At 45.5% G+C, this 21,961-nt stretch overlaps 1 protein-coding gene across 5 annotated transcripts in view; it reads right to left on the bottom strand.

The window, feature by feature from the left end:
• HNRNPAB (heterogeneous nuclear ribonucleoprotein A/B) overlaps window positions 1–21,961 on the bottom strand; it is a 140,047-nt gene that overhangs the window by 47,001 nt on the left and 71,085 nt on the right. For all 5 annotated transcript variants that reach the window (XM_040344793.1, XM_040344795.1, XM_040344797.1 and 2 more), the window contains exon 6: window positions 6,616–6,709. In XM_040344793.1, the coding sequence (XP_040200727.1) occupies window positions 6,616–6,709 (94 nt within the window). The remainder of the gene's footprint in view (window positions 1–6,615; window positions 6,710–21,961) is intronic.

The raw sequence follows: 21,961 nt of genomic DNA, 5'->3' as shown, positions 1-21,961 counted from the left end.
GAGGAAAACCCGGATCGCAGCAGGCCCTCCGAGGCATGAGGAGGAGGGATGGGAGGGAGAGAAGAAAGGCAGGGTGAAAGGGACCCCCGATCGACCTCCCAGGGAATTATCAGCCATTCCACCTCACCGAAGCGCGTGCGGGGGGAGGGGGGGTCGTACTTATCCATCCCCATCACCTGAGCAGTACGGAGGTAGCTGCCGGCCCGGCACACTGTGACAGACAGTAATTAGCCCGGAGTGGGAAGCTCACCGGCCACCCCTGGAGCAAAATGGGGCATGTCGTGGCCGACCCAGCACGTAGCTAGAGGCCTGCACATGCTCGCTGGCCGAAACTGGGGTGACTACAAAGGAACGGATGTCCAGCCTGTCGCCCAGTCGGCAGTTGATAGCAGATCTCAGGATCGCAGAGAGAAAGAAAAAAAAGATTCCAAAAAGCTTACGAAAAAGCATAAAAAAAAAAGGGCCCATAGGGAGCCAGATCTGTACAGTTTAAGGTTGTATTAACACGTTAACAATGATTTCTGCGTAGTCCTCTCCTGATAGAATGGAAATACCCTATTATGTGATTCTGCGGTGTCCGTCCATAAACACAAGAGAAATACCTTTGCCTTGACTGTATCCAGGATCAGACCTAGACTTGAGAGACTTTAGTCTCAAGGCTGACTTTTCAGTATTTATGACCCAGCCCAGGTTTTCTAAATGCCACACTGTGCATGCTACACTGTGTTCCAGGGCCTGTATGTAGTGAGTGATCTCTGAGCAGGAGGTTCTCCAAGTATCTGAGCTCCAAGATTCCCTGGGCCCTTAAAAGGCCCAGTACAGGCGCTAGGATCATTGTAAAACACCAGAGGTGCTGTGGCAAGCCTGACGGGCAGAGCCACAAACTGGAACTGGTGTTTCTCTACTGCAAATGGCAGGAACCACTGATGAGGCTGAAAGATAGGTACGTGCAAATACGCGTCCTTGATAATCGATGGAGGCCAACAAGTTCCCCATCTGGAGCGAGGTTACTGCAGAGCGGACTGACTCCATCCTGAAGGATTGGATCAGCTTGCAACCATGGTACACTGTTCAAGTGACCCACTCGTCCTGCACCACCGTTCTCCAGATGTCCGCAAGTTTAAGCAGCCTTCCCCCCACCTGATAGAGTGGAGCCATCCCCTCAAAAGGTGGGCTTGGTGCCGGGTTTAGAAGAGTTCTGGAGTTTTTTTCTGGCCCTGCGACATGCCCCTGGCTCTATTGTTCTGTTGACGGCGGAACTGCCTTGGTCGCTGAAATACCAGAGGAAGTCACAGAAAGGCTTTAAAACGAAAAAAACACCTTGTCCTTCTCTTTATCGGAAGTAAAGAACTTTCCTCTGGAAATCTTTTGGATGTACTTGTCCAGATCACCAAATGTTTCCCATGGAAGTGGAACCCTGCCAATAACTTCTTACAGGGAAGCTTGGCTGTTCTTAAAGGGGTTGTAAAGGTAAAAAAAAAAAAAAAAATTCCTTTACCTTAGTGCAGTCCTCCTTCGATTTTGCTTTTAAATGTCCTTGATTCTTCTGAGAAATCCTCACTTCCTGTTCTTCTGTCTGTAACTCCACACAGTAATGCAAGGCTTTCTCCCTGGTGTGGAGTGTCAGGCTCGCCCCTTTCCTTGAGGGGCGAGCAGGACGTTCTCTACGTTGCAGATAGAGAAAGGAGCTGTGTTAGGGGGCGAGCATGACACTCTTGCATTACTGTGTGGAGTTACAGACAGAAGAACAGGAAGTGAGGATTTCTCAGAAGAAATAAGGACATTTAAAAGCAAAATCGAAGGATGAGGTGAGTAAAGGAGGACTGCACTAACGTAAAGGAAGCTATTTAGGAATTTTTTTTTTTACCTTTACAACCCCTTTAAGCCACACAAGTCTGCGCATGTGTACAGACAGGCAAGAGACTTGATGTATAGAATCGATTAAGGCATCTACAGCAAAACACAGTGCTCGAGGACTATCTGCTCAATTTACAACAAGATCATCCCCCTGGTTAGACCTAACCTGATCCTTTAGGGACTGGCAGACTCCAATTGCTGCGACAGCTGGCTGAATAGCTTAACTGGCCAAAAGGGAAGTCTGATAATGACTCCAGTTTCTTGTCAACAGGGTCTGACCAGTTAAAGGGTCTGTAAAATAATTATGTTTTTTAAACTTAATAGCTTCCTTTACATTGCATTGCTGTTTTCATGTCCTCATTGTTCGTTTTTGCTCTCAAGTTGCTGTAATTCTTCTCGGATCCCCACACTTCCTGGTTGTCTGTTTCCTGATAACCACAGTGCTGGGAGCTTTCTCTCTGTGGTCACTAACTTCAAGGATGTGTGATTACTGTGTGTCTAAAACCCCACAGCACATCCCCTTTGGATCAGTTTCATTTTCCAAACCATTACTGCTTTGTGGCTCTGTACAGCAGAGAGGCAGGAACATGCAAAAACGAAACTAGAAACTACAGGTACATTATATGATTGATTTTTATCCATTTTTAATCTTTTTTAAAAGAAATTAGTTAACTATTATGTCTCTGCACCCTGTATACAGTCATTTCAGCCTAAATTTTTTTATTTATTTACAACTCCTTTAAGTTCTTGTTTAAAAGGAAGGGACTGCCGCATCTACGGCTGGCATGCTCCATTTTCTAACAAACTTTTCCTCTTTGGGATCTAAAAGGGAAAACCTCTTAAGAGGAACAAAAATCCTGTCAGCATACACTGTCTGTTCCAACAGCAGGTGCATGGGGAAAACCTGTGCAGCCTGAGGAGGCTTCAGGGACTCCAAAGAGGACAAGGGAGAATCAGAAACCACTGCAGGAGGTAAATTAAAGGCAGAACAAACCATCTTGGTAAGAGTCTGGATCAAAATCGTCTGTGACTGAGGCAGATACTAACCGGACATCTGTCCCAGATTCCTCAGAGGCAGACTCATCTGCTGGGCCATCTCCCAAGTCCTTAGCATCTAGCTCTTCACCCTCCCCTGAGCCTCCTAGTTTGGAGCAGGAATGGGATGAGGAAGAGGATCTGTAATGCTTTGTGCCACCCTGCAGGATGGAGGCAATCATTCCAGAAATACTAACCCGGCTAGGGCTGAGGACAATTCATCCCTGGTGATAAAGGCTGAAACAGCAGGGGATACAACACTAGGTTTTCGACTAGGCGCCTCAGAAGCTACTGACAACATAGGTGTGCCCTTCTCTGTAGGGTTAGCCCTGCTCCTCTTTTTTAAAGACATTGCAAGCCACAAAAAAGGGAGTACCTGGATTTAGTATTTTTCCCTCACAATGGAGACCCTTTAATAGGGCTCACCAGGCCCAATGCAACAATCCTGCAAAGCTCTTTAGCTTGCCAAACACCTGGTGACTCACGTGACCCGGGTAAGGAGGAATGAACTTCTAAATGTGAAAGATGTTCAGAGCCTGCTCTGTGTCCCCCACATCTGTCCCCTGGAAGTGCCGCATGTCAGCCACTCTCAGGTTAAATTAGATGGTGGTGCGCCAGACACACTGCACGGTCACGGTCCTGTGTACGCAACAAGTGTTCATGCACGGACCAGCCAAAAAAGACAAGAAAGCTACTCTTTCCAACAGTCAGCCCAACCCCCCCCCCCCCGTGATCACCGCTACACAGGTATCCAACCTTAGCTAGGATTGTCAGATTGTTACACACATGGGGCACCCCACAATAAGTACATAAGGGGTGGATTTCACTTACCTGTACAGGCGCAGGTCAACCTTAAAAAAAAAAAGAGCCCAATCTTCATCCATCACGGCGGGTTCCTGTCATTTGAGGACCTTCAAGGACTGGGTACCCTTTTCATGTTTTAGGGTCCACTCCCTTGGACCTGTACTGCACCCTGCAGGAATGCCTTAGCTCTGCGGTATCCAGGATTGCACTACGCAGGGTCCAGTGCCCAGAGGTCGCATTACAGGCAAAACCTTCCAGGGTCCTTGCATCTTCTTTGCGAGGCTCGGGTACCATTTATCTTAGCATATAAGCTTGTTTCAAATGGATCTGATCAGTCAATCCCTTGGATTCATTTTAGAACCCTACTGGGACTTCAAGACCTGGACAAAAAAAATCTACCTTGCAGACACTGGTAAAAAAAAACTGAAGTACTTCCTGTATGGGAGGGGTTATATAGGGGATCACTTCCTGTCTAAAGACCTTTGGTTTACTAGTGGTTTACCTGGAGTATAACCCAGTAGGTAAGAAATAATAGCCCAGCTCTGTCCTGTGATGTATAAAGAAATGTGCATTTATTATTTTAGTAGGAGCATGTAAAAACTTGCAATAGCGATCAGAAGATCGCTAGTGCAATGCAAGACTCCTGCAGACCAGTCAGTGTAGTCGATGCACCTCGGAAAGGAAAAATCCATGAACTACCTCAGCGCTCACAGCTGCCAAGGCTGTCAGGACTTGTGGCAAAACAAAAAAAGGTAAAACGTGCTGGCGCTATACAACACAGATTGTGATAAAACATTAAAAATGGTGCATAATAAACCATGTGCATGATCAATAGCAAACTGATTAAAGTCCATTGTTACAAACACTACCATAAAACAAATCTTCTAGTTTGATGCAGCTTCAAATAAATGCTTTCCCACAAGTTCTCATGAGGTAGATGGCAACTCCCCAAAGGTGATGACTTTTTAGGGTAGGTAAAAAATGCGTTTTGGATAATCCAGATACATCTCTGCTTTGGAACTCCCTCTGGCCTAGGCTGGGGATGTGGAAGACAGACTCCACCAGGGACAAAAAAAAAAAAAAAGCTTTTATGGTGTAGTACGTTTATTTAAAGAGGGTTTAAAAATGAAGCACAAGTTCAACTCGCATGTTACTGCCAATCCTGGCACTAAAGGTGTCTACAGCATGTGCGGATGGATATATCAGGCTTGAATCGGCATGTGATTCATGCCTCGTTCTGGATATACTAGATGGTTGTATGGGACTTGGAAATGATGACTACCCCGCTCCTATTTAAATAAATGTACTACACCATAAAGCATTGTGTCCGTGGTGGGGTCTTGTCTTCCACATCCCCAGCCTAGGCCAGAGGGAGTGCCAAAGTTGAGAGATGCAAACCAAGGATCTATCTGGCTTATCCAAATAAAGTGCATTTTTAACCTACCCTAAAAAGAAGTGGTCAAACACACCTTTGATTAGTTAGCCATCTACCGCATTAGCACTCGTGGTGAAGTATTTAATTTGAAGATACAGGAATCTAGGTTTCTATGGTGTTGGGATTGTCACAATGGACTTTAATCAGTTTACTTTTGATCATGCACTTGTCTTTTTATGCACCATTTGATATGTTTTATCACTATCTATGTGTTGTTGTATAGAGCCAACACCTTTACCTTTGTTTTACCACATCATTCAATTTTACACTCTTTTAAAAAGGGGCAGCTACATGATTCTCTATTCACAATCTAGGCACCGTTATTGTTTACTAGACCGTCGGGACTTATAGATCTCCATTCACAGAGCACTGTGAATGAGTGACACGACGGGACGAGGAGTTTGCTCCTGAAACACCAGATAACTTATGCAGAACAAATTTTACCCTTTCGAAGAGAGATTAGAGGGTAAACTGCAGGCATGCTAAGGGATTTGGAAGCCTGCCCCTCCCCCCCACCTCTGCCTGCATAAATGGCCTAACTTGCCGAGTCAGAAGAGCTGAAAAAGTGTGTCAGCCAAGGTCAGACACCCAGGTTGCATTCATCCCAACAAAGTGTTCTAATACTTGCGTAGGAATAGTGAAGGTGTGCTGTGGCCGTGCAAGGGCCATGTTGGTTTATAGCTGAAATTTTGCTGTGCCCATGAGCTTTCAATCACATTTTAAAGCTGGAGAACTAAAAATTGCATGAAGGATGTCTTCACATCCTATCGACCGTCCTGAAAGCGGCTTTTGCAGTGTTTTGCTCTGATCTTGCACAGTTCACAGCCTACAGTGCTCCAAGCACCAGAGAGCATAAGAGGAATGCCGAACATTTAATCACAGAGTCACTCTCCAATCACTGTAGCAATGGCTAGAAGGCCCAGTCTTCACCCATCACAGCTCCCTTTAAGGTCACTGTCACTGACCTGCACAGCACCCTGAATACAATGTCACAGAGAACCCTGTAGATTGCTGCCTACAGCCAAAATCTACTTTTGCATGTGGGGTCAAGGTACTCTTAGCCTCAGGTGACTCATCTGGATGATGAAGACTCTTCCTCTAGCAGGAACATACATAATAGGCAATTTGAGTAGAACTACAGACTACGAAAATCTCTTCAGAGATGTCTGTAGGCCCATCCATCACCTAAAGACACCAACTAAAATTTGAGGCTTAGCTGAGCTGGGAAGGGTTATGCCTGGGCAGTATGCATTCACCTGAACGTAGCAATATAATTAAAGAAAAGAAAAAAAACAAAGGGTTTAAAGCACTGAATCTTCCTATCCCAGGGTGTGCTGCTACAACAGGCACAGTATGACTTCTCCAATGGGACATGGACAGCTATAAAAACACAAGTATCCTCCAAAAAATGTTTTGCTGCTTGGTGCAGTCATTAAATTCAGTGCTTTGATAAACCTATAAAGCGTGCCAATTTTTAAAGTTACCTTTTCCACCTCGTGCTCCTCTTCCACCAAAACCTCCTCGACCACCATACTGCTGCTGATAAACTTCTTTTGGCTGGGCGATCTTAATTTCACACTAAAGAATAGAAACCAAAGTCATCTTAAGTTATCTTGAAAAAGACCTACAACAATTTTTAATCCCGCACTCCCATTTTAAAGCTCAATTCCCGCTTCTCACATTTCTGGTACAAGATACTGGGGGAAAAAAAAACCACACACACACACACACACACACACACACACAAACACATAAGAATACACACACGCCCACATTTACCTGCTCTGTGCAATTGTTTTGCACAGAGCAGCCCCAATCCTCTTCTTCTGGGGTCCCCCGCGGGCTCTCCAGGCCCCATCTCTATCAGGTGCCCCCAGAGAAAGCAGATTTCCCTGAAGCAGAACCAGTGTGTTCTCACTCCCGTGCCCACTGCTGCGTCCATTGACACAGACAGCCGGACTCTGCCCTGCCACTGGATTTGATAGACAGCAATCCCCCCCCAGCTGCTATCAATCAGTCCAATGAGGAGAGATACAGAAGCGGGAGTCACTGCGCTTGTGCACATCACTGAATCCTAAGGAAAGGGGGGGGGGGGGGGTCGCAGATGCAGTACAGGTTTTTGAACCACTTTAAAAAACACAAGCTGAAAAAGACTAAAAGGAATAAAAAAAAGGCCGGAGACTTGCTGAAAGAAAAATTAAAATAAAAACAACCCACACGGGAACATGGTACAAGTACATTTTCTGCAAGTACAAAAAAATAAAATAAAACCCCCTCAGGATTTTGTTACTTGCTAAAAATCCCTTTCTTCAAGTTCAATGATGGACACAGCATCTTCAAATCTCGACCATAGGGTTACATCACCACCTACAGGAGTAGGGCAACAGGAGCTCAACAGGATCACAAGAGCCCAACGAGAATAGATACAAACTTCAAACCGAAACGTCTGCAAAAAAACATTGCGGCCTAAACACATCCAAAGACACCAGGACATCCATCTTGTAAAAATTTAGTAAAGGTGCGCACAGATGACAAGGTAGCCACCTTGCAGATTTAAGACACAGATGCCCAATGACGGAAGGCCCAGAAAGCACCAATCGCCCGTGTACAGTGCACAGTTACAGGAAAGGGAGGAAACTGACCCTTCGAGGGCCTCATGGCTTTCCGGTTATGTTCACAATTTATTAACAGCAGAGTGGACCAAGGGATGAAATTCAAGAACCGGGGACCAAAATGGTGGATCTGTACACCGCACATAATGAGCTAGTTGACGCCTATACTGACCAAGAAAGTGAGATTTAATGCCTTTGAAATAAAATTGCCGATTTAGAAGACCGCTCTCAGCAGAACAATGTTACATTTAGGGATAAATCATTACAAAAAAAAAAAAAAGAAGGGGGGGAGGCACAAGGGTACCACTAATAACTCAAAAATATCAAAATGAGCCAATTTTTCTGAACTGCGTTCAGTACTACAAGGCACCAAATCCTAGAAACACTGAACACGGAAGAAAAATGGGTATACTTTCGTAGCATATTAAACAAAAGTAGTATCACACAGTGCATTCCAATAGGCAATAAATATAGAAGAGCGAAGGTTAAACCTGGGTGGCAAAACCGTAAAAATGGCCATTAAACAATTTAAGAAGGGGTTTGGTCACCATCAGCATTCTAACACTACAAGGAATGCAATAAGAAGTGTAAGCAATTGGGGGGTGTGACCGAAACCCGACCTGGATGGACGCTCTGCCTGAGAGCTCTCCACCAGCCCGCAGCAAATAGGCAGATTTTGGGGGAAATCTCTGCTGCTCCATGGAGCTCCACCCACACCACTCAAGCCTCCTCAGCCAGAGAATCGTCCCTACAGCCTCCCAGAGCCTCCTCGTCCTTCAGGGACTATTTCAGGGTGCCTGACATGCCACCGGGTGGACACAGCAAGATGGCGCCGGACACCGAGGCCTCGCCGTCAAGTCCATCCACCGCCAATCTCGCAGGATCCTCAGCTGCCGCGGGCTCCCCAAGATCCATCGGCATTCCCGCCAGTGACACTGGACCCCGATGGGTGCCAGCAAGCGGTGAGTAACCGCCAACGCCCCCTCTACGACCCGCGCCATGCAGTGAGCAGGCCGCAACACAGTCTCAGTTCACGCAGTGCGCGGAGGACACCCCCAGGCTGCTGCGCACGGCACAAGACACCGACTCTATGCCCCCCTCTCTCCTGGACACGCTCATGGACTTCCCGGCTCTGCCGAGCCCAATGCACCTCCCTGCGATGGCGAGGCCTGGCACGAGTGGTGATCCTTGTTTCCCCCCCATTTTTGGCCCGGGATCGAACCACAGGCCCAGAGGGCCTCACGCTCCAGAGAGCTCAGCCATTCCGGGGCACATGTGGCAGCCCATCAAACCCTCCACTCCTATGCCCAGATGGCACAGACCCGTCTACCTCCCCATGGGGATGCCCCCCTGATACCCACCCCGCAGCTCCCCCTGGCAACATCCTGGGCTGAACCATGGGACACTTGGTCCCAGGTGGCTCACTCTGCCACCTGGGACCGCCTGGTGGCGAGTACCCGAACATCACAGACCCAGGCCCTTAGGGACTCCAAGCTATTTCGCCAGCTAACTAGGAGACACGTGCTTTTCAATGCCTGGCGGGCCTTACATCTGGGCGACCGCCAATATACATTTTACTCAGCCCCACACCGTACCCATACGCGTATAGATTACTTTTTTGTAAACAACGCATTGCGTATCACGGAATCGGCTAGTGTACTGCCCATATCCTGGTCAGAACACGCCCCCATCACACTCTCATTAAACTTAAATGCCCCCTTCTGCCGGCCCTATAATTGGAGGCTAAATGACTTCCTCCTACAACATGCCCCCTCGAAACTGGAGTTGGAGGCGACCCTGCAGCATTACTTTGCTGAAAATGACACTCCGGACGTTTCCGTCACCACTTTGTGGGCTGCCCACAAGGCGATCCTTAGAGGAAGGTGTATTGCCCTTTCCTCAGCCATCAAGAAAGACGCCAATGCCGCCAGGGTTCTAGCGGAATAGCAGCTGAAGGCCTTTGAGGCCAAGCTCCTACTGAAACCGTCCACTGCACTCCTTAAAACGGATTGTTCAAGCTCGCATGACACTTGAGACCTCGCACTAGGCAGAGTAGAGAAGGAACTGATCCGCCTTAAGCAACTTTATTATGACAAGGGCAACAAGGTGCAATCGCTATTAGCCAGGAAACTGGCAGACCGGGCTATTGCCTCTACCTGCTGACTCACCCCCGGGACATAGCAGGAGCCTTTGCAGACTTTTATACGGATCTATACAACAAACCGGAGGTTCCACACAACCCCCCCTCACCTGACTTGACAGCCTGTATGACTCAATATCTAGAGCAGGCAGGCCTACCCCGACTTCGGGAGGCGGACTTACAGGACTTGAACGCTCCCATATTGACAGAAGAAATGGCAGCGAATAAAGGACCTCCCTGCCCACAAATCCCCTGGCCGGAAGTGTTACCCTACGAGTACTAGAAGGCCTTTCTTCCACTACTGAGCCCCCATATGACCAAACTATTTAATGTCTTTTTCCAACAGACCCCAATCTCGAGCAATATGCAGGGATCCTTTTTGACCCTCATATCAAAACCGGACAAAGATCCAGCCTCCTGCGCCAGTTATAGACCCATAGCTCTGATAAACTCAGACCTGAAGATATTTACAAAACTTCTCTCGATTAGGCTGAATGCTATTCTCCCCACCCTGATTCACAAGGATCAAGTGGGCTTTGTTCCGCTACGCCAGGCAGGGGATAATACCAGGAAGGTCATTGACTTATCGATGTCACCAACAGAGACAGGGCGGAAGCCCTGATTCTGAGTCTTGACGCGGAAAAGGCTTTCAACCGCCTGAGCTGGCCCTTTATGCTTGCTACTTTACGCCACATGGGGGTTCAAGGGACCCTTCTTACGGGCAGTACAGCATCTCTATTCAAACCCTACCTCCCAAGTAAAAACCCCCTTTGCCACATCTTCCGCCTTTCAGATAACTAAATGGCACGTGCCAGGGATGCCCACTCTTACCCCTGCTCTTTGCCCTTTGTGTAGAGCCCCTGGCGGCGACCATACGGGGGGACCCGGCTATTAGGGGTATTTCGGTGAGGGGCACGAAATTCAAAACGTCTCCATTTGCAGATGACATTATCCTCACCCTGACCCAACCCAGAGTCTCCCTACCCAACCTTCACGCCAAACTAGATAAATACGGGACACTATCGGGGTATAAAACAAACGCAACGAAGTCTGCGGCCCTCCCAATCAACATCCCGGAGGCTGAGGTCCAGCATCTGCAGTCGAATTTCCCCTATACTTGGGAGCGCTCATCCCTTAAACACCTGGGGGTGCATATCACCCCATCCTTCGGTTCCCTTTACCAGGCTAACTTCCCCCCCCTCTTCTGGACGGTCAGAGATCTCCAAAAGTGGAAGGCACATCACATTTCACTCCTGGGCCGAATCGCGTCCATTAAAATGGTAATTTTTTTCCCAAGCCCCTTTACTTGTTTGACGTTGCCCATCCCAATCCCATATGCCCACCTTCGTAGACTCCAGAGTGACATGCTAAAGTATGTTTGGAACTTTAAGAAGCATAGAATCCCCGGGTCGGTCATGACAGGGGCACGGGGGACTGAGGTCTGGCATTTCCTAACCTTGTTAGAAGCTACGCACGATAGTCTCTTGGTTCCCCCAGAGGTCCTACAACAAGTGGACGGAAATAGAAAAAATTTGGATAGCCCGGTCCATCGAAATAGCCTCTTGTGGGATGCAAATGTGGAGGTAGACCCCGACCGCTTGCTGGGCTCGATGTCCTTACTTCGAGGGCTCTGGCGCAAGCCGTCTCGAGAGGCAGTGCTCAAATACGAGTGTTCCTTGATGAACTCTTTTGTCTGCAACCCCAAAATACCAGACAGCCTAACTCACCAGATGTCCTGGCCCTGGGCCTCTCGGGATTTATTCCACTTTGGGCACTTAGTCGACCCTGGGTCCCGTAAGCTGCTAGCATTCTCGGAGCTCCGAACGAAACACGATTTTCCCAGACAGGTGTTCTACAGCTACTTACAGATAAGACACTATACCCAAACCATAGCCCCAAGGCTCATACTCTCACAACCGTCCCCATTTGAACGTATTGTCCTGGAGGGGCGCAACAGACGGGGATTACAGACATATGCGTGCGTGCGATTGGCCAGGGCGGGGGAAGCATGCGTACATGTTACGGTGGGAGAGAGAGCTAGAAAAGCCACTGCCGATGGAGGCCTGGCTGGCCATCTAGAGGCAGGCTGCTAAATCCTCACTGTGTACCCTGTATAAAGAAAACTCACAAGATCCTTTTTTTCCCTGGTACCAGACCCTAGACATACTCCACAAAATCTACCCCTCCACTTCTGATCGCTGTTGGCGTTGCCATCAAGACAGAGGCTCTCTCTTCCACATTTACTGGGCTTGCCCCCTCATTGCCCCGTTCTGGCAGTCTACGCAACTACTTACCCGTCTCTTTGAGACGCCAATCCCCCTGACCCCTAAACTGTTCTTGCTAGGCATCTCCCAACCCCGACTTGCCAAGCCATACAAAAAAAATACTTTTGATGGCAGCTAGGTGCCTGATAGCCCTTAATTGGAAGGAATCCACACTCCCATCTCAGAAAGCCCTATATGCCAGGGTCAAGGATGTGGAGCTGATGGAGAAGATGACAGCCAGGATGCGTGATGGCCTGGATGCCCACAAGGTCTGGAGTGAGTGGCATTGGTGGGAGGACAAGCCGGGGGCAGGTGCGGGAGCAGACGCTGTAACCTAAACCACTTTTCTGTTCTGGACTTCTCTTCGCTCTTTCCTCTGTGGCTTTCTTTTCCCTTTCCTTTCTTACAACCTATTGTTTTGTTGTCGCTTGTGACACTAGAATGTAGAATATGGTTCGCTATGCCATGTTTACTAACATGATTATTAGAGGAGCTAGATCTCGGAGCCGGGCCCTATTGGCCGAGAGTTTAACTCCCTTTCTGCCCATTGTAAGCACAAAAAATGCTCACACTCCTTGATAAATGTCTGCTTTGATTTTTTAATGCCTGTGTTTTTACGGTGAACGGTTTAATATATAAAAAAAATTATTTGAGAAAAAAAAAAGTGTAAGAACGCAATAAGGGGTGGGGGGGAGGGAATTACGAGAGACACAGTGGAGAGTAAAAAAAAAAAAAATAATCCAGACATTTTTTAGATATATTAACAGTAAAAAGGCAAAAGAAGAGCACATTGCCCACATACAATGATGATGATGGGAAGATGATGATTGCAGATGACACATAATAGGCAAGTGTACTAAATGCCTTCTTCTCAGGTTTTTTACGCAGGAAAAAAGGAGGGGATATGCCGACTGACAATAAGGCCTGTGACAACACGGAAGTACCCTTATGGCCAATAGAGGCCAGAGCCCAGGAAAGACTTAATATCAATAAAATCACCAGGACCACATGGCTTATACCCAAGAGTCCACAGAGAACTCAGTCAGGTTATAGCCAGACCATTGTTCCTAATCTTTGCGGACAGCATACTGACTGAAATAATACCAGTGGATTGGAGAAAAGCCAATGTGGTACCAATATTCAAAAAAGGGCAGAGACATATTCCTGGAACCTACAGGCCAGCAAGCCGAACATCAATAGTAGGTAAATTATTGGAGGGGATGATCAGGGACAATATACAAAGGTAAAAATATAATTTGTAGTAAATCAGCATGGATTTATGAAAGGTCGTTCCTGCCAGACCAATCTGCAACATTGCAGATGGCAAGTGGCCATCTAGACCAGGGAAGGCCTGTAAAGTTAGTGCATCTGGATTTTGCAAAGGCATTTGATACAGTCCCCCATAAACACCTAATTTTCAAGCTGAAGTCTACAGGCACGAACCATTAGGTTTGTGCTTGGGTAAAAAAAACTGGTTGCAGGGGTGTGGCCAAAGGGTGGTGATAAATAACATGTACTCCAACTGGTCTGGAGTGGTGAATGGGGTACCCCAAGGTTCTGTCTTGGGATAAATGGCTCAATCTCAGTTTTTGCGGACGACACAAAAATAAGCAGGGCAACAACATGGCAAATGACATTAATATGGAGAAAAAGGTAAAGTAATGCACTCACTAGGGGGAAAACTGCTGGGGGGATAAATGATAGAGAGATCTGGGGTCCTAGTAGATAACATATTGAGCAATAAGCATGCAATGCCAAGTTGCAGCTACCGTTGGAAAAATATTAGCATGCAAAAAATAACAAAAAAAAAAAAAGTTTTAACCACTTAAGGACCGCCTAACGCCGATATACGTCGGCAGAATGTCACGGCTGGGCACAATCACGTACCTGTACGTGATTGTATAATGCCCAGCCGTGGGTGGCGGGCGCTCGCCCGCGACCCGGTCCGAAGCTCCGTGGCCGCGGGACTCGCGGACCCGATCGCCGCTGGAGTCCCGCCATCGGTCCCCGGAGCTGAAGAACGGGGAGAGCTGTGTGTAAACACAGCTTCCCCGTTCTTCACTGTGGCGGTGTCATCGATCGTGTGTTCCCTTATATAGGGAATCACAATCGATGACGTCACACCTACAGCCACACCCCCCTACAGTTAGAAACACAGATGAGGTCACACAACTCCATCAGCGCCCCCTTGTGGTTAACTCCCAAACTGCAACCTTTCATTTTTACAGTAAACAATGCATTTTAAATGCATTTTTTGCTGTGAAAATGACAATGGTCCCAAAAATGTGTCAAAATTGGCCGCCATAATGTCGCAGTCACAGAAAAAAAAAAAAAAAAAAAAACGCTGATCGCCGCCATTAGTAGTAAAACAATAAAATACAAATGCAATAAAAACTATCCCCTATTTTGTAAACACTATAAATTTTGCGCAAACCAATCGATAAACACTTCTTGCGATTTTTTTTTACCAAAAATAGATAGAAGAATACGTATCGGCCTAAACTGAGGAAAAAAATATTTTTTATATATTTTTGGGGGATATTTATTATAGCAACAAGTAAAAAATATTGCATTTTTTTTTCTAAATTTACGCTCTATTTTTGATTATAGCGCAAAAAATAAAAACCGCAGAGGTGATCAAATACCACCAAAAGAAAGCTCTATTTGTGGGGGAAAAAAAGGACGCCAATTTTGTTTGGGAGCCACGTCGCACGACCGCGCAGTTGTCAGTTAAAGCAACGCAGTGCTCAATCGCAAAAAGGGGCCTGGTCCTTTAGCTGCATTTTGGTCTGGGTCTTAAAGGGGTTGTAAAGAATTTTTTTTTTTTTCCATAATAAGCATCCTTTACCTGCAGACATTCCTCTTTTCACTTTCTCATTGTTCGTTTTTGTTCAGAAGTTGCTCTATTTCTTCTCTGTTTTGTTCACTTCCTGCTTGTCTGATTTTACTGACCACCGTGATGGGAGGCTTTACTACGGTGGTCAGTAACGTGCTCACCCCCTCCTGGGAACTACATGTGTGTGGCAGGATGCTCTCTACATGTTAGACTTCAAGGAGGTGTGAATTACTGGGCTTGCCGCAATTCATACTGGGAAATGTAGTTCTTACATGAACCAGCGCCCCAAACCAGGAAGTGAATGAGAGAACAGAAACTAGAATGCCAGAGGTGATATAGATGAAGGAATTTAATAGGTATTTACTAATTTTTTAACAGAATCATTACACTATTCTGTCTGTCTACCTTGCAGACATAAATTTTAGGCAAAACATTTTTTTTTGTCCTTTACAACCCCTTTAACCACTTAAGACCTGGACCAAAATGCAGCTAAAGAACCCGGCCAGTTTTTGCGATTCGGCACTGCGTCGCTTTAACTGACAATTGCGCGATCGTGCGACGTGGCTCCCAAACGAAATTGGCGTCCTTTTTTTCCCACAAATAGAGCTTTCTTTTGGTGGTATTTGATCACCTCTGCGTTTTTTATTTTTTGCGCTATAAACAAAAATAAAGCGACATTTTTGAAAAAAATTCAATATTTTTTACTTTTTGCTAGAATAAATATCCCCCAAAAATATATAAAACATTATTTTTTTCCTCAGTTTAGGCCGATACGTATTCTTCTACCTATTTTTGGTAAAAAATAAAAAAATCGCAATAAGCGTTTATCGGTTGGTTTGCGCAAAGTTTATAGCGTTTACAAAAAAGGGGTAGTTTTATTGCATTTTTATAATTTTTTTTTTTTTTTTTTTTACTACTAATGGCGGCGATCAGCGATTTTTTTCATTACTACGACATTATGGCAGACACTTCGGACAATTTTGACACATTTTTGGGACCATTGTCATTTTCACAGCAAAAAATGCATTTAAAATGCATTGTTTACTGTGAGAATGACAGTTGTAGTTTGGGAGTTAACCACAGGGGGCGCTGAAGGGGTTATGTATGACCTCATCTTTTTAACTGTAGGGGGGTGTGGCTGTAGGTGTGACGTCATCGATTGTGTGTCCCTATATTAGGGAACACACGATCGATGACAGCGCCACAGTGAATAACGGGGAAGCTGTGTTTACATACAGCTCTCCCCATTCTTCAGCTCTGGGGACCGATCGCGGGACTCCAGCGGCGATCGGGTCCGCAAGTCGCACGGCCGTGGAGCTTCGGAACGGGGTCGCGGGGGCGCACGCATGACCCCACGACTGGGCTTAAAGGGCCATGTACGTGGATGTGCCCAGCCGTGCCATTCTGCCGATGTATATCAGCGTGAAGGGGTCCTTAAGTAGTTAAAAAAAAAAAAAAAAAGCTGGGATTTTTTTTTTTTTACTTTCAATACATTTTTATATTGTTTTCTAAAGCAAGCAAGCAACAGTGATAAAACTCAATAAAGAATATTGAAATATAAATCAGGCAACAGTAGATCTCAGAAATATATTGAACAATAAACAAGCAATGAGAAACAAATCCTGTATCGGTTTCAGAGACTGTAGCATAACATGTAATACATCTAACAATAGAAGGCCGAGAATCTTATCACTTCCTCAGGGGAGTATCATTAAAGGAGTTGTAAAGGAAAAAAAATGTTTTTGCTGAAATGACTGGTTACAGGGTATAGAGACATAATAGTCAACTGATTCCTTTTAAAAATGATTAAAAATAGATAAAAATCAATCATATAATGTAACTGTAGTTTCAGTTTCGTTTTTGCATGTTTCCTGCTTCTCTGCTGCACAGAGCCAATACAGGGCAGTGATGGTTTGGAAAACGAAACTCATTGGTGCTGTGGGGTTTTAGACACACAGTAATCACACCTCCTTGATTAGTGACCACAGAGAGAAAGCTCCCATGACTTTTTCATCAGGAGACAGACAACCAGGAAGTGTTCAGAACAGAGAAGGATTACAGCAAAAAACGAACAATGAGGACATGAAACCAGGACTGCAAGTAAGGTAAAGGAAGCCATTTAGCTAAAAAAAAAAAAAAAATGTCTTTAGTGTCCCTTTAACTTCGGGGAAGTGTAGTCGTCTATCCGCTATAAAGCTGACAATTGTTCCTTAGGACCCCAAGGTTTCAGCCTGCGAATACGTTTGTAGGCCAACAGGATGACAACTATAGTCAGTCTCTGAAGAACTGCAACTTGACCATAGGTAGTAACACAAGTATAAATTGCACTAGGAAATAGTACAGCCATGGCCAAACGTTTTGAGATTGACACAAATACTAATTTTCACAAAGTCTGCTGCCTCAGTTTTTGAGATGGGAAATTGCATATACTCCAGAATGTTATGACGAGTGATCAGACGAATTGCAATTAAATTGCAAAGTTCCTCTTTGCCATGAAAATTAACTTCATCCCATAAAAAAATTTCCACTGCATTTGTGAAGAAGGCTTCGGGGTGCCCAAGAAAGTCCAGCAAGCGCCAGGACCGTCTCCTAAAGAGGATTCAGCTGCGGGATCAGAGTGCCACCAGTGCAGAGCTTGCTCAGGAATGGCAGCAGGCCGGTGTGAGCGCATCTGCACGCACAGTGAGGCGAATACTTTTGGAAGATGGCCTGGTGTCAAGAAGGGCAGCAAAGAAGCCACTTCTCTCCAAAAAAAAACATCAGGGACAGATTGATCTTCTGCAGAAAATATGGTGAATGGGACTGCTGAGGACTGGGGCAAAGTCATATTCTCTGATGAAACCTCTTTCCGATTGTTTGGGGCATCAGGAAAAAAGCTTGTCCGGAGAAGAAAAGGTGAGCGCTACCATCAGTCCTGTGTCATGCCAACAGTAAAGCATCCTGAGACCATTCATGTGTGGGGTTGCTTCTCATCCAAGGGAGTGGGCTCACTCAAAAACACAGCCATGAATAAAGAATGGTACCAAAACACCCTCCAACAGCAACTTCTTCCAACAACAGTTTGGTGAAGAACAATGCATTTTCCAGCACGATGGAGCACCGTGCCATAAGGCAAAAGTGAAAACTAAGTGGCTCGGGGACCAAAACGTTGACATTTTGGGTCCATGGCCTGGAAACCCCCCAGATCTTAATCCCATTGCGAACTTGTGGTCAATCCTCAAGAGGCGGGTGGACAAACAAAAACCCACTAATTCTGACAAACTCCAAGTGATTATGAAAGAATGGGTTGCTATCAGTCAGGAATTGGCCCAGAAGTTGATTGAGAGCATGCCCAGTCAAATTGCAGAGGTCCTGAAAAAGAAGGGCGAACACTGCAAATACTGACTCTTTGCATAAAAGTCATGCAATTGTCGATAAAAGCCTTTGAAACGTATGAAGTGCATGTAATTATATTTCACTACATCACAGAAACAACTGAAACAAAGATCTAAAAGCAGTTTAGCAGCAAACGATATGAAAGGTTAGCCAGCCTCTCGTGACCCGCCCGCCCTCTTCCGAGTCGTCTCTAAATGCCTATATAGGATGCCCAGGGTTCCCAAGTTGCCTCAAATTTAGCAGTTGAGTCCATCAGAGAACTGACCGTTTTTTCCTGTGCCATCACCCAAGACATTTTTCTTTTGGCTGCAGCTACTGATACCTTTGGTTGTTTCCAGGCTTGTGCTATGGTAAGCTTTGCTCCAAGCAGGGTAAAGAATATTAAATCCTGGATAGCTTTGGCGATTTTAGGGACCGGGGCGTTAAGTGCTATGGAGGGATCCTTGGGAACCTGGCATCCTGTGACCTTGCGTATCATGTGAAAAAAAATGCTCCGATTCTCGGACAGTCCCACCATATGTGTATCATGGATCCTGGAAGAGCACAGCCTCGAAAGCATTGAGACGAGGCGGAAGGGAACATTTTTGCCAATCTGGTTGGAACCAAGTACCATCTAGTTAGCACTTTTATATTTTCAGAGGCTGAGCTCACGACTCTACAAGGGCTTAAAATTAGTTCCATCTAAACAATTAAACAAGTTTGAGACTTTTGTCGACATTCATAAGTTCACTCGTAAACTAAACATTCAAAGATACTTTTTGTCTAACCCTTATAAGCCTAAAACCTCCTATACTTCGCTGGGTGACGTTGTCTATTCAGGGATGGCCAATCCATCGCTGTTTAACCCTCCAAGCACCACAGCATCTTCAATCAAGGTCTTCCGGGATCTTGTGCTTAAAGATCTAGAATCTGTACCCAAGAAGCGTACTTACGATCACCCTGACAATAAAGCTGGCCTCAAGTCCTTGTGTGAAAGGAAGGATTTAATAATTCGGCCTGCGGACAAAGGGGGTGGTCTGGTTATCATGGACAAGAACGACTATCATCTTGAGATGTGCCGTATTTTAGATGACACAAGTACCTATTCCCCTTTGGTCGCAGATCCAACAAAAACACTCCAGAAAGCATTACTAGGATTGATAAATAAGGGCTTTTCAAGTGGAATTTTGGATAAGAAAGAGAAAGATTATCTTGTACCAACTGTTCCCTGTATTCCAGTTATGTACTTTCTCCCCAAGATCCACAAAAGCGTTACTAATCCCCCAGGTAGACCCATCGTAAGTGGGATAAATTCAGTCACCTCCCGGATTGGACTTTTACCTACAACCACTCTTGCGTGCTGTCCCCTCTTTTTTGAAAAACACTGGTGACACTATTCGCAAATTACAGGCTGTCGATTACCAAGAGGGTTGCCTACTGGTGACGGCCGATGTAACATCTTTGTACACGTGTATACCACATGAACTAGGCTTCAGAGCCGTGGAACATTTCCTCTCTAAAGATAATACACTTCCGGTTTTACAACAAAAGGTTTATAATGGATTTGCTCAAATTTGCCACCCAGGGCAACTATTTTTGGTATGACCAACGGTTTTTCCTCCAAACTAGGGGTGTTGCAATGGGGGCTAAGTTCGCCCCCAGTTTGGCGAATCTCTACATGGCCCAATGGGAGGAGGATGTCGTCTATGCCCTCCAGCGTCCAGAGATCTTGCTGTGGGCCAGGTATATAGACGACATCCTCCTCCTGTGGCAAGGTGACGAGGAATCTCTTCATGAGTTTATGGTCACCCTCAACGACAATGTGATGGGCATCGTTTTAACCTACGAGCTCAGTCACACTCTGATTCATTTCCTTGATCTCGAAAGTTTCTGTTGATGATCATCGGTTGGTGACAAAAAAAACTTTAAGCCAACCGATAGAAACGGATACATTCCCAGTGACAGGTGTCACTACAGCTCCTGGCTCAAGTCCATACCCTTTAGCCAGTTGCTCCGCATCAGGAGGAACTGTACGAATGTATCTGATTTCTATACTCAAGGAGAAACTTTGAGCCTAGGTTCACACTGCTGCTAATTCAAAATCGCGGTAAAATGCGCGATTTCGCGGCCGCGATTTTGCCGCGATTTCGGCCGCAATTTAATGTAAATCGCGTCCCGAAATCGCAAAAAAGTAGTACAGGAACTACTTTTTAAAAAAGCAGATGCGGCGTCGCACTGATTAGGACAGTGCCATTGCCGACAATTGCCGCCGATTTGAGATACGATTTGGCATGTCAAATCGCATCTCAAATCGTTCCAAATCGTACCCAGTGTGAACCAGGGCTCAAGGTCAGATTTGTTGAAAAGGGCTGTACACCAGCCAAAGTGGATGATGACATCGATCGTGTGTCCAAGATCGATAGGGATTCCATCATTTCAGAGAAACCCAAACGCCCTCCAGATACTAGGTTCAAATGGGCATTCACTACCCAATATTCGGTGCAACATAAGCAAATCAAAAACATACTGAACCGACATTGGAGTGTTCTTAAAAGTGATTCCCTTCTGGGCCCGGTGCTCCCCGATAGGCCTGGGGTTGTTTTTAGAGGAGCTATGTCGCTCAGAAACAAACTCGCTCCTAACGTATCGGACCCTCCCATCAAACCCTCCTTCTTTCCAGAACTGAAGGGATTTCACACGTGCAGGAGATGCAATGTGTGTCTTTTAAACACCCTTACCAGTAGAAAAATAGACAGCTTTTCTTCCACGGTGACATCCATCATCTATAGGATGAAGGATTTTGTCACTTGCGACACTCGCTATGTGGTTTATCTTCTCACCTGTCCGTGCAAAAAGCAGTATGTCGGCAGGACTATACGCACATTTTCCATCAGAGTGAATGAGCATATTGCACGTATCGGGTCGGGTAAGACTAACCATAGCGTTCCTAAGCACTATCTGGAACACCACCACAAAAATCCGGAGGGAACGAGCTTTCAGATTATTGGGAAATTTACCCCCCATTGGAGAGGAGAGTCCAAAGTTAGGAGGTGTGTCCCAGCTCGAAATGTTTTGGATATACCAACTCCGTTGTTTTTTCCCCCATGGACTAAACATCGATTGGGACATTAAAGCATTCATCAATCAATCAATCCTAGATTGTGAATGTTATTCTGTTCCGTTTGGACACACCTCTGGTATGAGTTTTGTTTATTATCAATATTATATATATTTTCCTGTTTTGTCACTTGATTTGGTCATGATGTTTAACATTTTATATATATGTATTAGATTCTCGCCTGGCCTACAGGAGAGTCATCTGTGTTTTTAATAATATGTTGGATAAGCAATGATGCCATATAGCCATTTACACACTAGGGACCACCTAGTATGAGTCCGTTTGGACACACCTCTGGGATGAGTTTTGGTTATTATCAATATTATATATATTTTCCTGTTTTGTCACTTGATAAATCTATAGTGTCATACATGGGTCATGATGTTTTTTAACACTTTTTTTGGTCTCTTATTCATATATATATATATATATATATATATGTATTAGATTCTCGCCTGGCCTACAGGAGAGTCATCTGTGTTTTTAATAATGTGTTGGATAAGCAA

Source organism: Rana temporaria, chromosome 3 (genome assembly GCF_905171775.1).
Source record: "Rana temporaria chromosome 3, aRanTem1.1, whole genome shotgun sequence".
Classification (NCBI taxonomy): domain Eukaryota; kingdom Metazoa; phylum Chordata; class Amphibia; order Anura; family Ranidae; genus Rana; species Rana temporaria.
The sequence above is the reverse complement of the archived record's forward strand: the minus strand, read 5'-3'. Positions and strand labels throughout refer to the sequence as shown.